Below are 25,331 nucleotides of genomic sequence, written 5' to 3'. Positions count from 1 at the left end.
CCTGTGGAACTTAAAGGAGTGGATCCTCTTGGAGCACATCTCTGGGTATATGAAGGAGAAGGTGGTGAGAAACAATCGGCATGGATCTACCAAATGTAAATCATGTCTGACTGCCTGATTGTATTTATGATTCTATGACTGAATTTGTGGATGAAGGGAGAGAAGTGGCTGTCATTTACCTCAAACTTAGCAAGACTTTTGACATTGTCTCCTACAACATTTTTATATCCCAGCTGGGATGGCTGTTTTGCTCTGTATGGCTAAAAATTCATTGATTTAGCTCAGAGGAGAATGGTTAAATGAGTTGTTCTCTACCCAGACAACATTTTCCTGTTTACCTAGTAGAGTGCCACAAGGATCTAGAGACTGGAACATCTTTACCAGGAAAAGGAGGTTATAAACTCCACTTTTCTCAGGTGTGCAGATTTTACCAAATTGGAGGGAACAGTGAACATGTTGTGGGCAGTGCTACCATACAGAAGAACCTAGGCAGGCTGGAGGGATGGGGCAAGAGGAACTTCATGAAATTCAGTAAGGACAAATGCAGAGTTCCTGTCACCTGGAAATGCTGAGCCCTTGCATCAATACATGCTGGGGGTGATAGGCTTTACTGCAAGGGCTCTGGAGAGTCCTGGCAGACAGCACACAGGCTGTGCATCAGGAGTGTGCCCTGGCAGCAAGAAAGTAATGGCATCCTGAGTGTGCTGGAGAGAGCACAGCCAGGAGCTTGGGGGAAGGGATTCCTGCTCATCACCTGTCAGACCACACCTAGGCACTGTGTCCTTCTGAGCCCCTCCAGGAAAGGCAATGTGAAATTGGAGCCAAGTTAGCTGAGATTCCCCAGAATGGCTGAAGTCAGAGCCATGTGAGGACGAGCTAAAAGAATTGGATTTATTCAGCCTGGAGAAGAGGTGGCTTCAGGTGAACCTGATAGCAGCTTGCCAGCACCTATGAGGGTGTCTTCAAGAAGACAAAGCCAGGCTCTTCACAATGGTAGGAGAACAAGAAACAGCAAGTATAAATTGAAACAAGAACATTTGACCTGGGAATAATGGAAAGAAAAACATGTGAAAAAGTTATACTGGGATTGGGTAAAATGGTTTAGGTGTCACACATTAACAGACCATAAATTGTAAATAGTCAGACACCATTTCCTATGTTCCTGGCTCCAGCCACCTAATGATACTTTACTAAGATACTTTACCCACCACAGTGAATTTCCATTGGCTAGCAATGAAAACCTTTGATGTAGCCCAAATTCTTAATTATAGCAAGCATATTTTTCTGCAAAACATGACTATAATATTTCAGTTAGTTAAGGCTCAAGCCTGTGTCCACAAGGCATGGGGCAGGCACCTACCTGCCAGGTTTCCTCTGTGGTATAGGCTTTTTTTATTTGGCCTGGCTTATGAGTTGAGTTTTTTGGCAGAATTTATTAACTGGAGCTAGTGCTGCAGGAATAGGCTGTACAAGCACCTGCTCATATTTATGCCTGGCTGTCTTGAACATTGATCATCTGCTGTGCTCCTCCGCTGTCCCTCTTCTCTAGCTAGCAAAGGAACTGCCATCCCAAGTCTGCTTGTTTCAGCTGGTGTAGCTCTGCCCAATGTTGCAATAATACATAGTGGGTAAAGGGTTGGTTTTGTTTATTTTTTTCTGTTTATGAAAGGATGAAGCTGGTGTGGTAATAGAGGATAAGGATGGAAGAACTGGGCAGTCCCAGCCTTTCCATTGTAGAAATCCAGCACAAGTTTCTCACTCATTTCCTCACTCAGCATGGTCCAGGTTTACACATAACTCATAGTCACCTAAAAAAACCCCAGAGTTTCAACTTAGACATTTCCTCATTTTGAATGTCTTGGAGAGCAGCTGATCTAATCTAAGGCAGAGCTTGATCCTGCAGCAAAGTCCACTTTCACCTTTTCCTAGCCCTGAGTTTCCTCCTAAAAAACAGGAAAGTGGCCTATCCCTGATGGATGTAGCGTTAAGGACACTTCTAAATTTTGTCAGCCAGTGGACTCTGTGGCCAGAGGGTTTCAGAATATGGACCTCCAATTTGGTAAGCATGTTTTGGTGGCTTTTTGTGTCAAAAATAAAGATGAAGTGTGGAGAAGTGATTGTGGCTACCCACAGGGATATGACTATGCCACTGGTAGGAACTGACCTGCTGTGATTGAGGCTAGCAGCCTTGGGCTTGAACTTCTAAAAGGCATTATTTTTCCTTGAGAAGCTTTTTCTTGAATTAGTCATTAATTCTTTTTCATTACCCATTAATGCTTCTAAAACCAAAGTGTTTAGTTTAATGAGTTTATGACAATAGATCTTAAAAAGTATAATTCTGCCTAGTTTTGAGGAATATCAATTCCCAGAGAGGGAACAATTCAGGCTGAGTTATGTCATGCAAACCTGTTTGCCCAAATACTCTCAAAGCATAGAAGGGGAGCAATGAAAATAAATGTGGTCCCACCCCTTTATTCACAGGTTGGAATAGTTTCCTGGAGGGTGTGTAGCAACACAGATAATTTACTGTTGGTAGCAACAGGAAGTTTTCTGGAGGAACAAGTGTCAGAGACACCAGATTACAAGAGTGGTTCTGAGTCACAGAGTCACCTAGGATGCTCCTGTGTTGGTCAATGCTCAGAGGTGAACTTGGAGTCAAACAACCAGGCAAATGGTTTGGAGGATTTTCCTGTTTAGGTGAGGATGCATGATTGTTTGGTTGCCTTTGCAGTGCTGTACTCAGCAGTAGAAGGGAGACTCAGAGCTGACCCTCTGCATTGCTAACTGATGGCATGTCCAGCTCTTTGTATGCCCAGGGGAGGACTGTGTGCACTGGTGCTCAGTGACCTGCAGGGAATGTTGCCATGTGGTGTCGAGCATCTAGCATTCTCCTTAGCTTCCAGATACCCTTCCTTAATTTTTAGTGTTAAGTGGGAAAGTAAAGCTACAGACTTGCATTGCAATGGCCCTGAGGTTTCTTTTGGCATCTCCTGCTGTGAGGAAAGGCAAACCATGATTAAGCACTTTCTGTGTATGAAGAACAAAGCTCTGTCAGTATTCTCAAGGATACGAAAATGTGATTCTTTGTGGGAATTCTGACATGGAGACCTAAGTAGCCAGGCAGTGACAGCAGAGCCTTCATGTTCAGTGCTCACCATTTTTAGTGAGTCCCTCTGAACTGCATGGCTAAGTTGTTGAACCACACCTGAATCTGTGTTCCTTGGGGGTAAAACCTGTTCTATAGCTTCTTCCTGTATTACAAAGGCACGGGTGATTTTAGCATTAAACATCAAACGTCACTGGCTTCTCGGTTAGAGAGTTAATATGTTCCTGGAATCACTTGTTAAACCAGCAGCACACATGGTATAGCTTATATTACACGTGCCTATTTACAGCCTACAGGATTGGTATTGCTTCCTTTACACTGTTTTCTTTGTGCTAGACTTCATATTTTGGGGACTTCAGACACTAGAACTGCTTCATTTGTTTTAGATTGCCTACAAGCTGTGCAGGCTTGCATGCCTATGTACTATTAATTTGTCACATTTCAGGCCAGCCTGATGGATGGTAGAGTTGAAAACAGAGATAAGCAAGATATCTCCTATGTAGAATCATAGAATGGTTTGGGTTGGAAGAAACCTTGAAGATAATCTAGTTCAAACCCCTGTACTGTGAGCGGGGCCTCTTTCCACTAGACCAGGTTGCTCAGTGCTCCATCCAAACTGGCCTTGAACACTTCCAGGGATGGGGCATCCACAACTTCTCTGGGCCCACCACCCTCACAGCAGGTAACTTCTTTCTCATATCTAATTTAAATCCACTCTCATTCACTTAAATTCATTCTGCTTTCTTCTATCACTCACTACATGTCCTTGTAAAAAGTCTCTCTCCATTTTCCTTGTAGGCTCCCTTCAGGTACTGGAAGGCTGCAACTAAGTCACCCCAAAGCCTTCTTTTTTCCAGGCTGAACAAAACCAAATCTCTCAGCCTTTCCTCACAGGAAAGGTGCTTCATCCTGCTCATCATCTTGGTGGCCTCCTCTAGACCTTGCTCCACCTGGTCCATGGCCTTTCTGTGCTGGAGACCCCAGAGCTGACACAGCAGTGCAGATGGGGCCTCACCAGAGTGAAACAGAGTGGCAGAATCACAGGGCTTTGAATGCAGCCCAGGACATGTTTGGCTTTCTGGCCTGTGAGTGCACATTGTCAGCCCATGTCCAGCCTCCCACCCACCAGCACCCCGAAGTCCTTCTAGGCAGGGCTGCTCTCCATCTGTTCATCCCACACCTGGACTGATACTGGGGGTTGCCCCAGCTCAAGTGCAGCACCCTGCACTTGGTCTTGTTAAACCTTGTAAGGTTCCCATGGGCCACTTCTCAAACCTGGTCCCTCTGGATGGCATCCCATCCTTCAGGTGTGTCAGCTGCACCACCCAGCTTGGAGCCACCTGCAGGTGTGCTGAGGGTGCACTTCATGCCTTTTTCTGTGTCATTAATGAAGATATTAAATAGTGATAATAAACCCACTACAGATCCCTGAGGGACATCCCTTGTCACTGATGTCCATCGGGACTCTGAGCCATTGACCAACATGCTCTGGATGCAACCATCTAACCAATTCTTTATCCATCCAACAGTCCACCCATTGAATCCATCTCTCCAATTTAGAAAGAATGTTATTGTTGAGGACCTTGTCAAAGGCTTTACAGAAGACACCATAAATGCCTATCAGGCAATATAATTGCACAGCCAAACAAAGGAGAGTATAACAACTTCTAAGTTTGAGGTTGGTCCTATTTTGCATGCAAGATTTAACCAAATGACCTTCAGAGATACCTTCCACCTCCAACTATTATTCTAACAAAAGACAGAAGTTTTCAAGATATACTTAAAATCTTTACTCCGAGCTCTGAAGTCATTAGGGAGATTACTGGGACTGCCTGTGCAAGTCAGAGATTAATGAAGGTCATGCTCTTTCCATCTGTAGACATTGCAAATCACATCAGTACTTCATATACCAATGATCTTACTATTTCTGGAACTAGTGAAATTATATTCACTTCTGCATGCTCTAAATTTACCCCTAATTACACACAGGAATGCCAACCCTTAAATGCATGTAGAAATGAAATAAAACTTTGCAGCTGGCTGGAGGTGCCCTGCAGACCTGTGCTGACTTTACAGTCACTGATGACTAAACAGTAGTTACTCTTTCTTAGCCCAGTGATGTGAAGGCAGGATTGAGCTCTGTCTCTGGTTTCCTACCCCTGATTTGATCTCCCTACCATAAATGAATGAGGATGGGTTATTATATGTACAGCAGGTGCCAGGCACCTCTGACACTTTTATTTCCTCTTCTTGAGGAATTCACAGACGAAGTAGATGGTGACTTGGCACTCAGAGTCATTCCACTCTCCTGTGCTGAGCATTTCCACGCAGTCCTCTTGACCAGCTGGGTCATGAGGCTCCCCTTGCTTCCAGTTGCTGTAGTTCTGCAGGGGGCTGTTGTCTGCATACACAAACTGTCCTTCTCTTTCCATGTCGTTCAGCCCAATGAAGGCTCGGAACAGGCCGCTGCTGGAGATGTAGTCAGCAATCAGGGCGTTGGTTGCCTCATCTTTAGGCATGGCCAGTGATCCTCCTCTGTCCCTGCACTGGATCAAGGCTTCTCTGTAATTCTTTTCTTCTTTCACAATGTAATAGAATTTCTCATCTGTCTCCCTGATACCTGCTATAACTTTGAAGAAGAAAAATTGTTTAATGGCATGTCAACAGGTGCTGAAGGTTATTCTATTCCAATATGACAATGAGATGATTTTTACATTAGAATTAATAAAAGAGAAGGAGAAAAATTATTCCCACAATTGTATTTATGATGAATGATGAGGACACAATCAGAGATCAATGTGACTAATGGGATTGTCAGCACTTAGCACACATTAATACATTACACATTAATACAAGAACTATTCAGTCCTGATTGGCGTGACACTTCAGTTTTATTTCCTGAACGTCTAGTACTAATCAACTTAAGGTATGCTAAAGGGTCAAATGGCAATGTCTAATTCTGGATCACCCTATTGCTTTGTAAGTTCTTGAATATAGATTGTGAAAGAGGGCCCAGGGGTAGAAACACAGGGTTATAGATAGTTTTTCAGGCCCTTTCCATGTAGAGGAAAATGAATGTGACTGCTAAGATAACACATTTTAGATATGGCCTGATATTCAGAGCTGATGTAGTACTGTGGCATTGACTAGCAAGAAAATTGTGGTTGCTCAGAAGCTTTAAAAGGCAGACCTCTCAACCAGTGAGTGTATAGCTTAGTGAATGCTGAGGAGCATGCCTGGGTTGCTGGAAGTTGTCTCTGGTAATGGAGTGCTGGAATAGTCCTGAGCAGAATTTGGCCTGGGAAAATTAACACTCTCCCCAGTTCAGGAGTTACCCCAGGCATAGCTTAGGATTTTGTAGAGGGACACTCTTTGATAATACATCATCCAGTTTTGTAGTAGTTTTAATACAGAAGGGTGTTGTTCTGTGCTGGATGCCCACAGTGACAGTCTCAAATTCATTTAATTTACTGATAGAGCCCTAGTCCTGGAAGCAGTGGTAAAGCTGTCTCAAAATCACTTTTATGCCAGGAAACTCCCTTTCAGTGGGGAAGTTTGCACTGTCCACCCAGCAGTGCTGCCTGCAAATGTGGCTTCTTGTAATCCATATCCTTGAGTCTTGGTCCCTTGTTACAGGAAAATTGTGCATGCACTGAGGGGAGCACTAGGAATACTGTGTCTGCAGCCTTCCCAGGCAGCAGAAGGATCAAGAGGTTCTTATTCCTCCTCCTGCCTGTCTGGAGCAGACTGGCACAAACTTCTGCCTTATATTGCCTGACTGGCCACGAAACCTGAGCAGAATGACAGTGCAGAGGTGGCTAGCAAATAATTCCTTGTGCTTTTCATGATGCATTCTCTTGTGCTGATGATAAATTCTGTATTGTTTTTACTTTTAGCCATCTGGTCCTTTTATCCTTACAGATGTAAAACTGTCTCTTTTTAGATTTTCAGTATCTGAAACAGAGGACTGTCTCTGGGTCATCTGTGGACACTTCCATAGAGCAGCAATGGCAGAAAAATAGCAATGATATTTGTTATTGGAGTCAAATAAATCCCATCAAATATATAGGGATCCTTACCATTCTTCAAAAACTTGATGGATGTGTTAAGACGAGCCACATTGATATTCAGTTGTCCAACAAATCTGCGGTATCTTCCACAGTCACAGACTGTGCCTGGTGCAATGCAAAGGACAGAGGATTTACCTGCTGAGAAGCATTTGTGTGTGTGTGTGTGCATGGAGAGTGACCTCTAGCCCACTTCAAAAGCTTCTGAAGACCTAGGCTCCACTTATGGAGAGCCAGTCTCACCTTACCCCACTGGCTATACTTCTGTTGATCAAAGTATTTAATGTTTTGGCTCTGTACAGTCTGAACACTCCCTTGCTAACTGGCTTAAGTTAATACCAACCCAAATAATCAATAGCTTTCAAGCACTGAAGTTTCAGTTAATTTTTTTTTTTAACTGGAATTTGGCTTGGTAGAGGTTTTGTTTGTTCTTCTGTTTTTCACAGAAAGAAAATAAGTTGCTGATGATTTCCCATTAAGAACCAAATGGTAATTTTATATTAAATCTCTTAAACACAACTATAAGTTCAAGGTGGGTAACCATTCAAGCTTACTACGACTGAGAAGAACTTTCTAGTTCATCAAATTCTCCTGTAAGCAAATGTGTTGCATTAATTTGACTACAGATTGTGTTTTCTATCTAAAATCACTTACCTTTTTTGTCCCCATGCTCCTATTAGGAAACTGTTAAAGGGCTTAATTCCTTTGCTATTAGGAAACTTTCTTCTGCTATCCAGTTTAAATGCATACTGCTGGCCTGTGTGTTAATTTTTATGATATGAATTTGGGTGACTTCGTATTTTGTGTATGCTGGTGTTTTCATAGGAATCAGTCATGTCCCTATACACTCTCCTTTATTTTGTTCAACAAAATATTTTCAGTCTCTTCCTTACATTTCATCTATTCTCACATTTTTTCTTGGGCCTCAAAATTTCATGGAATTCCGTACAAACCAACCCTGAAATCAAAGATCCAGCAGACTTGACCATTCTGCACAGAAGGATGTGTAGCATACCTGCTTTTCCTTTTTTTCCTGAAACCCCTGGTAAGCCTTTGGCTCCTTTGTCACCTAAATAAAGAGGAGATATATTCTCAGATCTCAGACAGTGCATATGTCAGGGAAGGCTATTAAAAAACCTATTTAATAATATATGAACAGTGTGCTTTTGATGGGTAGCTCTGATGGACTGTACTGGAAGATGTGCCAAGTTAAACAAAGCACAATTATTAATTCTAGTGCATGGAAATGAGAACCCTCTAATAGCTAACTCACTGATAACACTGGCATCTGGTTCCTGGTACCACTTACTTTAAATATAAACTGCAAAATGATCCAGAGAGGCTGAAAGCACTCAAGAAATCTTGGATCTGAGTTCTCTCAGGGGCTGCAGGACAGAGCCCTGGCCAGGTTCAGTAGCTCCATGGTGAGATGAGGCAGCAGATGTGCTCTAAGCCACTGAATTCACACGTGCAAGAGATTGTGTGTGTGGGCAGCAGTTGGCACCTGCACGGAGGGAGGTCATTAAGGAGCAGCGTTTCAGTTCAGTTTATGGAAATGTGATTAATTTGCATCCAATTGCTTTCCCCTCTTTTGTAAATTATAAAAATGATAGTAATACTTTTCCAAATGCCCTGCTACTATATAAATGGAGGTGACCAGCTCTTTAAAAAAATCTCAGTTGTAACTTGGGGCAGAAACAGCTGCACTTTATCTGAAAATCATGTCAGCTCTTTTATGAATAAAAACTTCAGAGGTCAAAACATGCTAATACTTGCTCTGCCTTATTGATGACCGTGTTTTTATGTACTTTTTACTTTATATGGTTGTGGTTTTTTTTAAGAATTGGCTGCCATTTTATTAGCAGTGCTTGACACTGCACACTTGCAAGCTGGAATTTCAGGTTGCTTCATTAAGAACTCGAATGTTTAATCATAGATTTAAACAGTGACTTAGTGACCTTTGCTTCCTCAAATAAAGAAAATAAGAAAAAACTGTAAGTGGACAATAAATTGTGCATTCAGAATAAAAGAGAGCTTGATTTAAAGGCTCAGAGCATTGGTTTACTTCAAGATAAAGAAAAGCAACTTGTGAGATTCTTCATTTTTTTCTAACCTTAGGGATTGAAGACATCTTAGAAGATAACTGAGTTATCAGTTTTCTAGGTACTTCTGAAAGTTAATCCCTCAGGTCAAAATCTTTTCTTCTTGAGTGATACTGAGGCTGGCTAGAGACCATGAAAGGTTTATTAAAAACAGTGGTTTAAGAAGCTCTCCAGAGAGGCTGTTCCACCCACCCAACAGCATACCCAAGTTGAGGTGCTGGTTAGAGACCAGAGTTCTCCCTGCAATGGTGGGGTCCCTGAACAGCTCTCAAGGCAGGTCTCCTTGTGGCAGAAGTAATATTCCTTCTTAAGTAGTGCTCTTGGAATATCAGAAAGGAATGACTGAGCTTCTTCTCAAGAAAAATAGAGCACAATTTCATGAAATTGTTGTCCCAGCAGATTTGGAGTCTACCTTGATTTGCAAGTAGTTGCCATCCCTGCTTATGTGAGCACCTTCTTGAAGCTCCTGAATTTGTTCCTTTCCAGGACAGGGATGCCCTGTGCATTGCTTGCTCACATGACCCACAGCAGTGCAGGTGACAAGCTGTGGCATCCTCAGCAGCAGCAGGACATTGACTTGGGCCTTCAGCATTCAAATCAAAGGCACAAATTTGTCTCTTTGTCTCTAGAGTGTTCAGAGGATTTACTTCACAGGAGCTGGATTTCTCCCTTCCTCTTTTACCACAGAATCATGTAATAGTTTGGGGTGGAAGTGACCTTTAAAGGTCATCTAGTCCAACTTACATGCAATGAGCCAAAACACCTCCAACTAGATCCATCAAAGAGGACTGATGTCTTATCTCATTAAAAAAATTACTTTAGCCACATTAATTGGACATATTGCATGTGTCAAATAAAACTGGGGTATTTTAGTTAGCTCTCATCACCAATTTTTATGCATAACTTTATTTGGAGAGTATTGGTCATATCATTATCTGATATTGCTCCATATCTGGAGCTCTCATAAAGCACATATTTACCTTGAGGGAAAACACCCCAAGAAAATTCCTGAACCAGAGCTTACCCTTTCCACCAATTGGACCAATTTTACCAAGCGCTCCCTGGTCACCAACATCACCCACTGGCCCTTTGTTTCCTAAAAGAAGAAATGAAGAGGAAATTAGTATGGATGGTTGCTGTAATTTCTTTTCTGAGGCACTGTTTAGGTCTCAACTGCTGCTATTTTTCCTGAGTGTGGCCAGTGTGGCAAAATGAAGTGAGCACAGCCCTGAGGATATTTGAAAGAGTACAGCCAGATCTCTGCTCCTGTAAGGTACAGCACTAGACATTGCAGAGAACCTTAATAGAATTGCCTGTTTAAATGCCTGTCTTAGAGAAAATAGAAACTAAAACTGCTAGTGGTTTACTTCACAATCAAGCCAGGCTGGCAGCTTTTATTTTTCTTCACCTCAGGCAAAAGACTTTCCAAAGTCCTTGTGGCTTTGCTGGGAGTCCTTCTCAAAGCAGGACTGTAAGTAGGGAACTACTATTTTTGCTGTATTTCCCAGTCTTCAGAGCACCAAAATAACAAGTGTCCTTTTTAATTTATTAATAAAGAGTGCAAGTTCTGAAATATCTGTCTAATGATGGCAGGCCAATCTATGGAATTTCAGTTTGCAAAAGGAGTTTAACATCAATAAGATGTTTTGTAAATGGTTGATTCCCTGAATTCCTTGTATTTTACCTGATGTTCATTTTAATGTAAGAAGCAAAAGCATAAGAATGAACTTAAAAATTGAAAAAGTTTTTGATTACAACAATAATAATAGAGTGACTTTAAAGTTTCTATGAAAATAAAAACTTTCTTGATTAGTCTTAAACCACCGTCAAGGAAGAAAGACTGGATATGCATTAGAAATTAAACTCTAAAGATAAATTAAGCTTTCAAATTAGAGTATGCAAACAAGGCTGGCTAGGTCACATCTGGTGCCTCCAATGATCTGCCCAGGTCACACTGTAAATATGAGACATGTTTAATTGAGCCAAGTCCTGAAACATCTGCAACTCTTGTTCTTATCTTGGATGCTGTTTGATCAGATTAACTTTTTTTTTTTGTGTATGGCTTTGCTTTTCCACAGAATACAGACAACTGAAACCAAATTTACTTTAGCATCCTGATGTATTGCTAAGAAATAATGCTTAAAATTCCATTTCAACTAAAGACTAATTTCAGCAAGAGTAATCTTTATGATTATGTATATGACCTAGGTTTTCTGAGTCACTCTCATGCCAGCCATATGTATTTATCTTAAGTATCAGTAGGAGTTGAACCAAGCTGTCTAAGTATTGTGTTCACCAATTAATGTTTGACAGGATGAAATCCACCAGTGAAACAGGAATGAAAAGCATTAAACACTAATCATATGCATGAGTACAGTTGTGTATAATGATATTCATATACCAGCAGTAGTCAACAAATCATCATAAATACCTTTTGATCCTTTTGGTCCAACCTTTCCTTGTTTGCCTACTTCTCCTCTGTCTCCCTTTTCACCTTCATCCCCTTCCAAAATAAACAGAAAATAAGACATCATGGTACATTTCTCTCAGTGCAGTAATTACAACTATTTGTGCTCAGAAAAAAAAGTTCATGTTTGTTTTTTTTTTCCTACTGATTTCTTTTTATTTCACATTGAAGGCACAGTAGCCATGGGATAAATTTCCAGACAAAAGATCTGACCATCATTAGGAAAACTAAAAACATTTGATTTTAGGGAGGCTGTTACAGCAAGAGAATTGTACAATAGCAATTTCTACTGCCACACTTCAAACATTATTAGCTATAAAGCAGATAAGTAAGCCAGTCATTCAGTACTGGGAAACCTGTGCACACAGGGACAAACTGCCAAGGGAGGCAACAGGTGTTTATTAATTGTTTCTAGTGATTCCATTCCTAGTGACTCTGTGTTCAGGGTTTGCAGATGCATTTGGAATGAGAGGAATGTAAATATGTTGAAATACATCTTGACATAGACCTTGGCACTTAATATGACACAATTCTTGACTTCATTTTTTGACAGATGGCATTTGTATGTTGATACAAGAAACTTGTTTTGCAATTACTCCAGTGCTTTATTTTGAAAGGTCATACACAGAGGATGTGTAAGAGGCAAAATCATTGCATTTATTATGGTAATGCAGAGATTTTTCTAAATGAGATCAAGACCCTATTACACAGGCTCCTATATAGCTGTGTACAAGCACTTTCACTATTGGAAGAGACAGTCTCTCACTGTGCAATATATAGTCTAAAGGCACAAGGCAGCAGTTAGTCAGAAAGAATGTTATTTCCTTCCACAAGTAGCATACAATATTGCTTTGCATTTTGCAGGAAATTGGAGGCACAACTGAAGATGGTTTTCATCTTCTTAGTTTGGAGCCAAATCCTAAGAAGATTTTTTTTTCTCCCCCCAGCAGAGGTGGGGAGGAGTCACACAACCCTCCTGCACTGAACACGGGCAACCTTCCAGAGCCTCTCCTGTTGTTCCCTGCCCATGCTGGCAATGAGCCTTGCCATGCAGTGGGAAGCAGTGCCACAGCCAGGATCTGGTAGAGGCTGCTGAAAGTTGTGCAGCACATAAAATGTAGTTTTAGATGTTTGCATCTTTCCATTCCAGTTACATGGACTGAGCTGAGTCTGTCCCTTTATGCTGGAAAACCCCTTCCTTCCTTCCTTCCTTCCTTCCTTCCTTCCTTCCTTCCTTCCTTCCTTCCTTCCTTCCTTCCTTCCTTCCTTCCTTCCTTCCTTCCTTCCTTCCTTCCTTCCTTCCTTCCTTCCTTCTCCTTTCCTTCCTTCCTTCCTTCCTTCCTTCCTTCCTTCCTTCCTTCCTTCCTCCTTCCTTCCTCTTCCTTCCTTCCTCCTTCCTTCCCTTCCTTCCTTTCCTTCCTTCCGTCCTCCTTCCTTCCTTTCCTTCCTGTCCTTCCTTCCTTCCTTCCTTCCTTCCTCCTTCATTCCTTCCTTCCTTCCTTCCTTCCTTCCTTCCTTTCCTTCCTTCCTTCCTTCCTTCCTTCCTTCCTGCCTTCCTTCTTCCTTCCTTCCTTCCTTCCTTCCCTTCCTTCCTTCCTTCCTTCCTTCCTTCCTTCCTTCCTGTCCTTCCTTCCTCTTCCTTCCTTCCTTCCTTTCCTTCCTCTCCTTCCTTCCTTCCTTCCTTCCTTCCTTCCTTCCTTCCTTCCTTCCTTCCTTCCTTCCTTCCTTCCTTCCTTCCTTCCTTCCTTCCTTCCTCCTTCCTTCCTTCCTTCCTTCCTTCCTTCCTTCCTTCCTTCCTTCCTTCCTTCCTTCCTTCCTTCCTTCCTTCCTTCCTTTCCTTCCTTCCTTCCTTCCTTCCTTCCTTCCTTCCTTCCTTCCTTCCTTCCTTCCTTCCTTCCTTCCTTCCTTCCTTCCTTCCTTCCTTCCTTCCTTCCTTCCTTCCTTCCTTCCTTCCTTCCTTCCTTCCTTCCTTCCTTCCTTCCTTCCTTCCTTCCTTCCTTCCTTCCTTCCTTCCTTCCTTCCTTCCTTCCTTCCTTCCTTCCTTTCCTTCCTTCCTCCTTCCTTCCTTCCTCCTTCCTTCCTTCCTTCCTTCCTTCCTTCCTTCCTTCCTTCCTTCCTTCCTTCCTTCCTTCCTTCCTTCCTTCCTTCCTTCCTTCCTTCCTTCCTTCCTTCCTTCCTTCCTTCCTTCCTTCCTTCCTTCCTTCCTTCCTTCCCTTCCTCCCTTCCTTCCTTCCTCCCTTCCTTCCTCCCTTCCTTCCTCCCTTCCCTCCTTCTCTTTTTCATTTGTGAAACAGTTTATCCTAAAAATAGAGCCCAGGAAAGAAAGTCAATATACAAGTGGAGAAACTGTGATTACTTTCTAAAGATATTTTATTCCTGTCTCAGTTTCAACATTCTGAGCCACTAAAAGATCCAGTAACTTTTCCTGATGGACTTTGGAACAAGATTTTCACACCTGGGGCTGCTGGAGTTGAAGCTATTCTGTCCTGTATGGACAATCAGCCTGAAAGCTGATAGGTGAAAGGAATGAAAGGTGTGGCAAAGTTTGTTCTGGAGATTTCCAGAGATCAGGGAGTGCCTCAACTTTTATTAACACCTTATGTGATCCAAATTTTTACTTAAGACCTCTAAAAGCCTATGGGAGAGGGAAATAAGTTCCATCACCTGTTTCATCTTGGTGTAAGGAAGCCTGCCACACTCTGTCTTACTTTTCATATCAGGAAGATGGGAAGAACTATAATTTGTCTGTCTGTAAGAGAGGGTTATCCTGGTTTTCTCCCATCTGTTATCTGAGAATAGCTAGGCCATTACACAACAAGGGTAGAAACAAACAGTATTATTAGTGATACCATTTTATTGTTAATTTAAGACTAGATTAAGCCCAGTGCCTGCTGATATGGTTCATGCTGTGTCCTCCTTTAGCTGTTATGTGCAGCGATCTCAAGTTTTGGCATGAAATGTGATCTCTTGGGTTGTGCTTCCCTCTTGTGGTCTTGCTATGATTTGCAACCAGGTAGGAGAGACTGAGAGGTTGGCTAACTGTTCTGGGCAGGGGTTGAGTTGGCTTTATTTCTAGTTTACCATAAGTATCTCTCCTCTGAGACTACATGTGAACAAGCAACCCACTGTATTAGCCACCTTTTTATTTTTTTAATTTTCCAGGAAAAAAAATCTGTCTTGCTAGTACTCTGGACTATGTTTTGGAGTTCTGCAGTACTGTGCTTTGTGCAACACAAATTTTCTTACCACTGACCTCATGTGCTCGTTGTTAATACCTAGAGGTCAACCTCTCCTTTGTGCTGCTTTTCACTTGGGACGATGTCAGGTTAAATTTTAATCTAATTAGCAGATTGTCACTTTAAAACTGTGGTCTTAAGGATGTCAGATAAAATACTGCACTGGCATTTGAAGAATGGCTGAAAAAGCACCTGCAGTCATTAACTGAAGTAAGACTATTTCTCTGCCTTATTAGTATTTCCTCAAGTTGATTGGTTTCTTCTGGGTCACAGATATGAAATACCAGATTTCCAAAAGAAACACCTGAAGCTGTAAATTACTAGGCTCCTCCAGCTTGGGACTGTGCAAGGCAGAAGAGCAGCAATCATAAGAAGTAAGTAAATTTAGCAGCCATTAGAAAATGTTAATTGTAACTGAGAGGGAACCACAAACCTTTAGTAAACAAGCTCCGGAAAAAGCTGAAGGTCTAATCTCCAGCAGGATTTTTAGTCAGTTGAAAGGGGTTCTGTCTTTTTCATAGTTTGGCTAAATAACACCAAATAGCTAAATGTTGAAGGTTACCTTTAGTAAGAAATTAATTAGCAAGGATTTACTGACCTTCAAGTGACTTAGATTTCCCTGCTGAATCTTTTGTAGGCAATTTATCTGGTTTGTATTCATGAACTGAGGACATTTTCATGTTCATTGATATCGTTCCCATATATTCAGTGGCTCTACAAGTCTTGTAATCAAGGGATGCCCATGGTTCTTGGAGAACCTGGATGCAATTCCTGGGGGTTATGGAGCCCACATTTATCTGCATCAGGCTGAGAGCATGTCTGCAGGCTGCCTAAAGGCTCATCCTCTCCTTTGCAGGTATGTCTCCCTCCAGAACCCAGGGCATGCCTACCCTTTCAAACAATAGAAACATTACTTATGCTGGGCTACAGCACAGTTGTTGTCCTTCTACACCATATACTCTAAATTGAAAAAATCCCACTACTGGCCAAAAAGTCCTTGAAAGCCCTAGGCCTAATGACTAATTCACTGTGAGAGGGGAAGGATGTTTAATCTTGATGACAATACTACAAGGTGGTATTCTCAAGCTTTGCACTACTTGCCTTAGATGCATTTATCATTCCTAGGCATAGTCAATGCCCTGCCACAAAGGCTTTGTATGGAATTTGTTAGATGTGTGACACAGTTCTGCTGAGCTCCATGTTGCATGCTCTTAGTCTCACTTGAAGTGGCAGATGGACCCTCCCCACCCCCAGAGACTGAATGTGAAGAGTACAGGTGATTTCTGCCTCTCCTGGGCACTAAAATAAAAAGATAAGGAGATGAGCATAATTCTGAAGCCTTGAGAATCCTACAAGAGCAACTTCCCTCCTGGAAGAACCTCACAGATAGCCACAGGATTAGCTCTGTAGCCTGGGATACCAAGTAACCCTGAGCTTTGCAGCATTGGGCATTGAGAGGGTTTGTCACCAGAGGGAGTCACAGACTTGAAGAAATAAACAAACACAGCCCAGTTGGTATTTCCAGTGTGTGAGCGCGTCACAGTTACGTCAATGGAAAGACTCAAAATTTCCTCTAATTTCGCTTTCAGTGTCTTTTAGATCCTTAGCAAATTTCCCATAAGAGTGTGCATTCTTGCTGTCATGCTGCATTTGGCTAGTGAGGACAGGATTTCTTGACTTTAGTTGCCTGACATGGTGCTCCCTTCCCTGTCCTTCCTCCTCCCCTCAGCTCCCAGTACTGTCCTGCGTGCCTCCCTCCCTTCTGTCTGCTGTTGAGCACCTTTTTGACCCTATTTTGGAGAAATTTGTCTCCCTAAACAGAGGAATATCAATTAAGCAGATACATATTTTTAGTGAGTGAGCTGAAGCAGCTCAATGAAGAGCCTGGTTTGGCCAGAGCCTGGTGCTGCCCAAATGGTGGATTCAATCTCTAGATGGGCCATTCACTTAAGGGTTGGACTTAATATTCCTTGTGGGACCTTTCCAACTCAGAATATTCTGTGAATTAGCTGAGCCAGCACAAGTAGAAATGGGGACCACATTGTCAGAGTGGAAGAAAAAAAAAGATGTTTGGCTTCCTTTGTTTTGTCAGAAAACTTGAGAGCTGAGTAGTGTGTTCAGCTGTAGTGTGAAGCTGCATCCATCCATGGTCACTTTCCCAGGTGTCCTGCAGGAATGTGCAGGACTCCTACATATCCAACATTCTTACACAGGTTATCTTTCTTCATCCAGGTTCAAATTAGACAATGCAAGCCCTTCCCTTGTAAAATAAAAAGATTCTTCAAGAAAAAAATGGATTATCTGATTGCTTTTCTACTTATAAATTTGACTTCATTAGAAATACCTTCCTCTCTATTGCATTGAAGGAGGCATGCCCAACCTTCAGTAGGCTCAGTGAACCTCTGCTGACTTGTATTATTTGAAAGTGTGGGCCTTTGTGCATGAATAGAATATACATTATCACTTTAATAACACAAAAATAATTTCAATCATTCTTGATTCTCTTTTTACTTGGTCTGACTGATTTGATTTTCCCAGCCTGTTGCACTGCCATTCTGACATGATCTCAGAGACTCACGAATTATGGTGGCTTCAGTGAGGAATCAGGCTGCCACTGGTAAGAAGTACAGACCCACTATCTTTCGAATTTATGTGTTTAAGTCCCCACATACATGCTTTGTAGCTTAGGCTGATAATCTCCACAAACTTACTGTGTGCTTAAAATGAATTCTAGAAGCCATGAAAAATAGAATTATGTGTTGAAATTAAAAGACTCTTCAGATAAAAAATGAGGCACTAAGAGGGAAGTTTAGTTATAGATTTGAACAGCTATAGGATGTGGTAAGGCATTTTATATTTTTGGAAGGCAACGTGGATAGCAGCATATCTGGTTTCTGAAAGAGTTTGAGATTTTCCAGGAGTGGAACTGCGTAAGCACAATTAAAGCTGAGAGATGGACAGCTATACTAGTGACCACAGTAAATGCTATTTTGAGGTACCAGCCAATGTCACAGAGTTTATAAGCATCATTTGTCAGAAATAATAATAAGGAAACATTTTAGGTCTAAACTGCTATGGGAAACTCCCGGTGCTCTTCAAATTTCATCTCATTCCAGTTTCTCAACCTGGATCTGATTCAAGACTTTCAAAGTTCTTGTGTCTGGATTTCAAAGAAAATGAACTAGGATCAGGGACAGATAGCAAGATCTAGAAAGTGCTGAGATCCCATAAATCCATGTGAAACCAGCTTCTGCAGTGCCAGCCCCTGCTCACATATTTAATGGGAGCTCAGAAGTCAGAGTTTTGGGTCATCTGCTTATTTTACCCTCATGTTGTTGCTTATTGATTTAGTCAGAGCAGGTCAACTCCTGTCTCATCTATGTCAACAGCCCACTAAAAACTTCCCTTGCAGAACAGAGCTTGCAGTCTCTAGGGCAGAGCAGGCTGGAAGAAAGGACAGAGCTGGGGCACTCCTCAAAGGGAGAGTCCAGGGGATCAGAGACTGTTCCTCCTGATGCTGCCAGGGCCTCAACCAACAGCTGGTGCCTTTGCTCTGTTATCTGCTGCCTGCCCCAGTCCCAGACCTTTTCTCAGCAGCAGCAGCCTCCTCCAAAGCAGCAGCTGCTTTCCTTCCAGGCTCAGAAGGGTAGAAAGTAAGCAAAAGGGCCATGACTGCTTTTGCTAGGCCAAGAACCAAGAACCTGGCTGCCCTGGAAAATTCATTATATCATTTATGCTTCATTTCTTTATTCTCCTTGGACTAAGAAGTCCACGAAGTACAGAACATGGTCTTTATTGCCCCAGTTACTCAGCCATGAATCAGTGTTACCCAATGTAAGTTTTCAGAGCTCCTGTGCCATAGCAGCCCGGCTAGGACCAAGTTGTTCCTAACATCTGGGGTCAAATATCAAAAATCACTAGTTAGGAACACTAAAAATCTACTTTTTTTGGCGAGGAGGGGGGTGGGGAGGGGGGTAGGACAAGAGGGGCAGGGATGTTCTTAGTGTATTTCAATCAGAATCGTAGAAAATGCCTCACACCTTTCTGTTTTTAACTGCCATATAAGCCAGGTGGCTGTGCACCTCAAATCATTTTTCAGGAAGGCAGTACAAGACAGCCATTGCAGTGAGCTCCTTTCATTGAAAACAATCCCCTCTTTTTGAGAGGGTGTTGCCTAGAAAAGGAAATGGAGAAGAGTGCCAACTTTTGCCTCTCTCTTATTTTACTCTTTTTAATTTTCCATTTTTCTGGAGTGCACATTTGGCATATTTCTTTGCATAATTCTTGGCAAACTGGCTTCAGGTTTCATTTGCTTGCCCCAGCAGCTGGGGGGTACAGCAGCACCTGGTGAGCACCGTGTGAGCCACCAGAGGTGGGGCTGAACCCACGGGGCTCATCCCCCTGGGCACTGGAGCTCAGACACACTGCTGTCCTTGCAGCACAGCCTGCAAGCCCTGACAGGGCATTCACTGCATCCCTCCTCTTCCTGGGACACTGCAGACTCCCAGAGTGTTTTCTAACTCTTACTGTTGTACACAATGGCCTCTGGTTTTGACTCATGCTTTCTGGGAGCTGGTGGGACTGTCACAGATGGTTTGAAGGCTTTTCTGATAATCAGCCTGGAATTGTCCCTTTTTTATATCCCACTCCTCAAGTCATACTTCTCTTGTGACATCTCAGATATGAGCATAACAAAGAGATGTTTTTGAAGGGGAAGAATACGGTGTGCACAAAGTTACTTGAACAAGTTACATGTGGATTGTGTAAGTGGTTTATCTTCACAGGAGTTCTTGAACAGGTGATTTTCAGGGTAAGCCTGTGAAGAGCTTGAGAGCTTGTTCCTGCAGCAACTGTGAATGCCCAGAGAATTGAGTCATGCAGCCTCCAATAGTGCAGGCAATAAAGGGTTATAAATTCTGAACTCTCCCAACCCCCCATTTCTCCCTTGGGACTCTCCTCCCCACTGTGCTGTGTGATGGAAACAGCTTTATCTGCTCTGCTGCACAGGACCCACCTCTAGCACAGGGATTTGATCTAGCCTATAGGACAATTTATGACTTGCTCTGGGATCGTTGAGGTGGGACAGTGTAGGAAGTCTTGCAGCTATTGAATACCTTTTAATTCTTTGCACTTCTGGTTGCCTTGGCCCATTAGACACTTCCATGTTCCCATGGAAGGAAGGAGTTACTACAACAGGAATCTAACCTGTGGTGGTAGAAACAGCTGGTCATTGTAGTGTGTAAGATCAGCATCTCTGTCTTCTGGTACCACCACCATATTTTACCATAGCTGAGATGCTGAGGAGATGGAGGTGAGGAGGTGAAACTTTTTCAGGATAAACTAATTTTTAAGACAACAGTGGGCAAAGGAACACAAGAGACGTAGCACAGAGAATAAAAGCTACAGCAACCAAGATCAGAGGCTTGTCTGTTATTAGAGTTTATACAGCAGAGTTCTGCCTGTGGCTGTGGTCATAAGCTTGGGACCATGTACTCTGAGTCACAGACATCAGATGCATGATGGAAAACTGACAGCAGGACAGATTTTCTTCTGACATCTTAAGTAAGCGTGTTTCAACCTTGACGACAAGGAATGCCTGAGAAATAACAGGGTAGTTCATAGACTCAGCCTGCTTGGTCTTTAATTGCCCAGATGTCTGGGAGTTAAAACAACCAGTGCCATTAAGGGCTATTTGTGACTGTCCTGGATGAGCTCAGCTCTGGTAGGAACTGAAATTGATCTGGAGGATCAAATCACATAGTCTTCAAAATGGATTTGATGACTTGCAGTGGATATGAGCCTGTAATTTGGAGGTGATTTATACTCAATACTCCTTCTATCATGAGTCTTGGGGATGGTGATCTAAAATAGTAGATATAGCTGTGCCAGTAAACTGCTGGTCTCATCCTGTGTTTTGGTGTCAGCCAGGAAGAACAGGACTGGTAATGACTAAATCCTAACCTTTTCAGTACTGCACTTACAAAGAATAATAATATCTACCCTTCAAATGCTTCCTATACAAGGCAGACCACAGAAGCCAGCTGGAGTCCCAGCTACTCTGTGTTGTCATGAGACCCCCTCATTAGCCTTGTGACTTGTTAAACAGAATTCTGTCAAACTTTGTTCTCCAGCCTGCCATTAATTAGATACTAACTAAACCAACACCCACTAGCTCCCTTGGGGATCATTACATCTCTCTGTATTTATGCTGTGGCAGCAAAAGTTTAAGCTTGGATTGTAATCATGAAGAAATTAATTTCCTGATTAAAAATGCTTCTTTAAGCAACATGCATTTGAATAATCCATCATAAAAACAAATGAGTCTATAGCAGTGCTTTTGACTTGATAATCTTTTTCCTGCTTTAAATTTAAATCAGCTGCATTTTTTTTCTCTCAGTCTGTAGCCTATAGAAAAATACAATGAATTACTAAAAAGAAAGCAATAGTTTGAAACTGCAATAGCCATGGTATGGAATATATATTTTAGACCTGTCACTGCAAGATAGATTTGTATGTCATGGACCTAATAAGATACCCTTCAGGCAATTCCACTGATGTTAGTTGTGTTACAGAAAAAGTAAGTTAATGCAGAAAATTTTATTTCAGATATTTGCAAAGTGTTTTGAAGATAAAAGACTTGTACATGCCAAAGTTGATCTCGTTCTTGTTGAAATCTGTAGCAAAGGTCCTGTTTAATTCAATAAGAGTTACTGGATCAGGTCTGATGTATTTACAAGTAAACATTTGAAAACAATGGCAGCTTGGTAATTTTAAATACTGTATATCTCTCCCAGTCTGGAGAGGCAAAGCAGACCATGAACAGTTCACAATAAATGCCTACTTTTAAACAAGTTCCTCAGTTTGTATCTGTTGGCTGTTTTCATTGTGTGCCGAGCACAAGAAATAACAGAATATTTGATTGGCTGGAGAAAGATGCAAAAAGACACCCCTAACTTATATGGAAATATGTAACACCATTCCTGAAACTAAAGAAATGAAAATTTAAATCTCCTTGCTTCTTCATTTTCCTCCATTACAATTATAGCTAACTAGATGTCTTAAAGTCTACAATATTTCACATCTTTCATGCCCAGCCCATGCCACAAGCCCTTCAAGTCTCTACTGATAAAAAATCAGCCTATACAAGTACTGATCTCAGCATTAGCAACCTGATAGTTCCTCACCTTTTGGTCCAGGTAAAATTGTGTGTGTTGAGCAGACATCTGTTGTAGGTCGATTGTCAACATCAAAACCAAAAATCTGAACTTGTAAGATAACAAACACTAGAAAGGTCCCATATTTCCTTAGCTGTTGTTCTTTCTTGCTGCTCATCCTTGCAGTTCTCAGGAAATGCCTTTCGTTGTTACAGTCTTAAGAAATGCAGCTGACTCAAAAATAAATGCTTCACTGACTGGAGCAGTGGAAAGCTTGGGAGCTACATGCAAGAACAGCTAAATAAGTGAAGAAAGGAGTTTGACGATTCTGTGGTTATTTCTGTCCTGCACATTATCCAGGATATTTATTTAACACTGACAGCTGTTTATTCCAATTTATCTCTTATCTGTGAGACATTTAGCTCCTTTTGCCATGGAAAATTTCTCCAACATATGGGAATATCTCTCTTGTAATTTTTTTTCCTCTCAGCACTGATTCTTTTCACTTACTCAAGGGACAAAAGACTTTGGTATTGTATCCAAGTGTGTACTAATTAGTTATAGGATACATTTGGCTGTTTGTGTGCTGGAAGAGTAATGCAGACTCCATATAACATGTAGAGATACTTTCCATAAAAGCTTTCCACCAAGGAGACTGTTAGTGACAACAGAAGAGCTGCCAGTCTACTGTGGGTATCTCACCTTTTGGGTGCCAGGTACCCACAGTCCCCAGAGTAACAAGCAAAAAGTTGACATTATCCATGGGTGTTTTAGTCTGAAACCCACAAGTGATGGGTTAATGCTTACAGATAGCTCCACAAAGCTAGCCCTTAGCCCAGAAGACACAGAGCAAGATGAGCTTGAATGATGGAATCACTTTCTCCCGTATCACTCTTCCTATGCACTGGGAGAGGCCGTATATCAGGACAGGGCTGTAGCATAGATCCCAACAGAACATTAGCTTTGGGTCCAGAGAAAACTCCAGCTGGTTCGAATCCTGAGGTAACTTTCAGATGTTCAGCTGGGTGCTGGCACCCTGAAACCAGTGCAGGAGTCATCTTGGATGGAGGAACACTTGCATGAATCCTTCCTTTTGGAAGGAACAATGACAGATAACTCCCTGTGTGCAATCCCTTCCTAGAAAATACTCTAGCTTTCTCTTAAGAAGAGCACAGTAACCAGGGATAGGAGGATGTTCAAGGTAGCCTGGCAGAAAAGAAAGGGGAGATGATTATTTGTAATATTTCCAGGAAAACTGTTAACTTCTCACACAATGAAACAGCTACTCAAAATCTGAGTTAGGCCTTTGAACTATGTAGTGTATGAGAGGGTGTTTGCTTTCCATTCTAGGAAAAAATGCATTTCCTATGTTAATAGCTTTTGAGAGGCTTTCCTCATTATTTAGGAGTATTGGTTCCCTTGTCCTATGTTTCAGCCTTTGGGCATACAGAATAAGTAGCAGTATGGATGTAAAAGTCAATACCTTTACTTAAAGCCTGAAGGAAGGCTCAGACTTCAGGCTTTCATCTGTAAATGATAATAAAATATTGGCCAAAGTCCCAGGAAGGGTCAGGATACTCCTCTTCCTTTTTCTTTCTAGCCTGCTCACAGACTGTCCCCCTTTCTAAAAATCTAAAACACTTTTTGGTTTTTTGGTTGGTTTTTGGTGGGTTTTTTGTTTGATTGTTTAGGGGGTTTTTTTTGTTAAACTGTATACAGTGCTTTTCAGAAATAAATAATAATCTTTGTCCTAAAGAATGTCATCTAGTTTACCCCCTCAAATGTGGCCTTGATAAGGGGTACTAACAGCTAGAGGGGGAGGAAAGACAGTCAGGATTACACTTGAGTAGAGTCATACCAGAAATAAACTTGTTCCTCTGTGATTTGCATTGGGCACTCTGCCTCTGACTTGTACACTGTAAATCTGTTTTATTTAACATTTTCTTCTCTTCACTTTCCATTTTGTGAGCAGAAGGTCAATGTAAGAGCAAGAATAGAGAGCGTAGGAGTGGGAAGCTAGTGCACTTAGGGCTGGAGGAGGCATTTTTGGAACTGTTGCCAAACTGACATGAATGATGCTATCTGTTCCATGGTACTGAGAGACTCACACTGACTTGTTTGTTATTTATCAGGGATAAAGAGGGGTGTAAGTGTAAGTGAGAGAGGAAACCATTTGTTTAACTACTTCAGTTACTATCCTGGACTAAGCAGGCAACAATTTTCTGACAGTGGTGTGATCATTTATAAATGTTTTCATTCCACTTTAGAATATAAATCAAGACTCCACTCTTCCCCTGACCCCCACCTTCCACCCCCCACCCCACCTTCCATGACAGTCACAAGCCTCCTGAAAATACTGTGAGAAATTAGATTTAATGGATCTAAAAACTTCATAAATTAAAGCACTTACTCAAAATGTAGAAGATCCAGATTTCAATTATTTCTCTGCCTAGTTCAAACCAGTGCTTGCAGTAGAGCCTTAAAGTTATATTGCTTTATTACAAGGGTGTGTGCTAATCAGTTATGTCTTCCTGTGTGTTGGACCAGGAATGCTGTCCTGGAGCTAGAAAACCAGCCTTAAAAGGCAATCCATCAAAACTGATGTACTACCATGAAAAGCTTGGGTTTTGGCAAATGAGTATTTATCAAACCAGTTTCACTGAAAAATCTTCAAGTAGCTTCATTGCTGATGGAGATTCAATGAAGCAGAGTGCCTATTGTGCATGTTAAATCTCATTGAATCAGGCTTAAAGAAATTACTGTAGGCAAGGAAGGAAAACAATCTAGGCCACATCATCCAGACAAAAAAGTCACAAAACAAAGGCTTCCAAGGGTATGAATGTTTTACAAGGAAACCCTGAAAAGGCACCCCCCCAAAAAAATCCAGAAAGATTCTATTCTTTGAAATGAGCACTAGTCAGGTAACCTTTGTCTTGTGCTTTGTGTATTTGGAGTCCAAGTAACTTCCTTGGAGATTTGCATAACCTTCATTTGCTTACTTTTCAGATATTAGTAGTTAAATGCCTACAGAATATAAGGAGCACAGACAACATGCTGAAATATTTCTCATCAAAAGGTGGCCAGATCTGCAGCCAATTTTCATCATTTGTAGAGTCACAGATGCTGTGGTTGGACTGCAGGTTAATACATCCTGTTTGTAAACACGGGCTGATTCACACATAAGTGTTGAGAGTCCACT

General features: G+C 41.8%; 1 protein-coding gene across 1 annotated transcript; it reads right to left on the bottom strand.

Annotated features, from left to right (window-relative positions):
- Nucleotides 1–5,303: 5,303 nt before the first annotated feature.
- On the bottom strand, nt 5,304–22,454 carry COLEC10 (collectin subfamily member 10). The gene is made up of 6 exons (XM_079301811.1): nt 22,163–22,454; nt 11,707–11,778; nt 10,300–10,371; nt 8,189–8,242; nt 7,186–7,281; nt 5,304–5,735 (listed from the first exon to the last, which is right to left on the bottom strand). The coding sequence occupies exons 1-6, from the start codon at nt 22,308–22,310 to the stop codon at nt 5,344–5,346; spliced, it is 834 nt and encodes a 277-aa protein (XP_079157937.1). The 5' UTR covers nt 22,311–22,454; the 3' UTR covers nt 5,304–5,343.
- Between the last annotated feature and the right edge of the window lie 2,877 nt (nt 22,455–25,331).

Source organism: Erithacus rubecula, assembly GCF_903797595.1.
Source record: "Erithacus rubecula genome assembly, chromosome: 3".
Taxonomy (NCBI): domain Eukaryota; kingdom Metazoa; phylum Chordata; class Aves; order Passeriformes; family Muscicapidae; genus Erithacus; species Erithacus rubecula.
This window is presented reverse-complemented; position numbering and strand designations above follow the sequence as displayed.

What these genes read in the sequence shown, in the direction of transcription:
- COLEC10 (XM_079301811.1), bottom strand. Translation starts at nt 22,310, where the DNA reads ATGAGCAGCAAGAAAGAACAACAGCTAAGGAAATATGGGACCTTTCTA. An exon ending in AGGAAAAAAAGGAAAAGCAG is followed by an intron (nt 7,282 to 8,188) that starts GTATGCTACACA and finishes GCATTGCACCAG; the next exon opens with GCACAGTCTGTGACTGTGGA. An exon ending in CATCAAGTTTTTGAAGAATG is followed by an intron (nt 5,736 to 7,185) that starts GTAAGGATCCCT and finishes TCTTCTTCAAAG; the next exon opens with TTATAGCAGGTATCAGGGAG.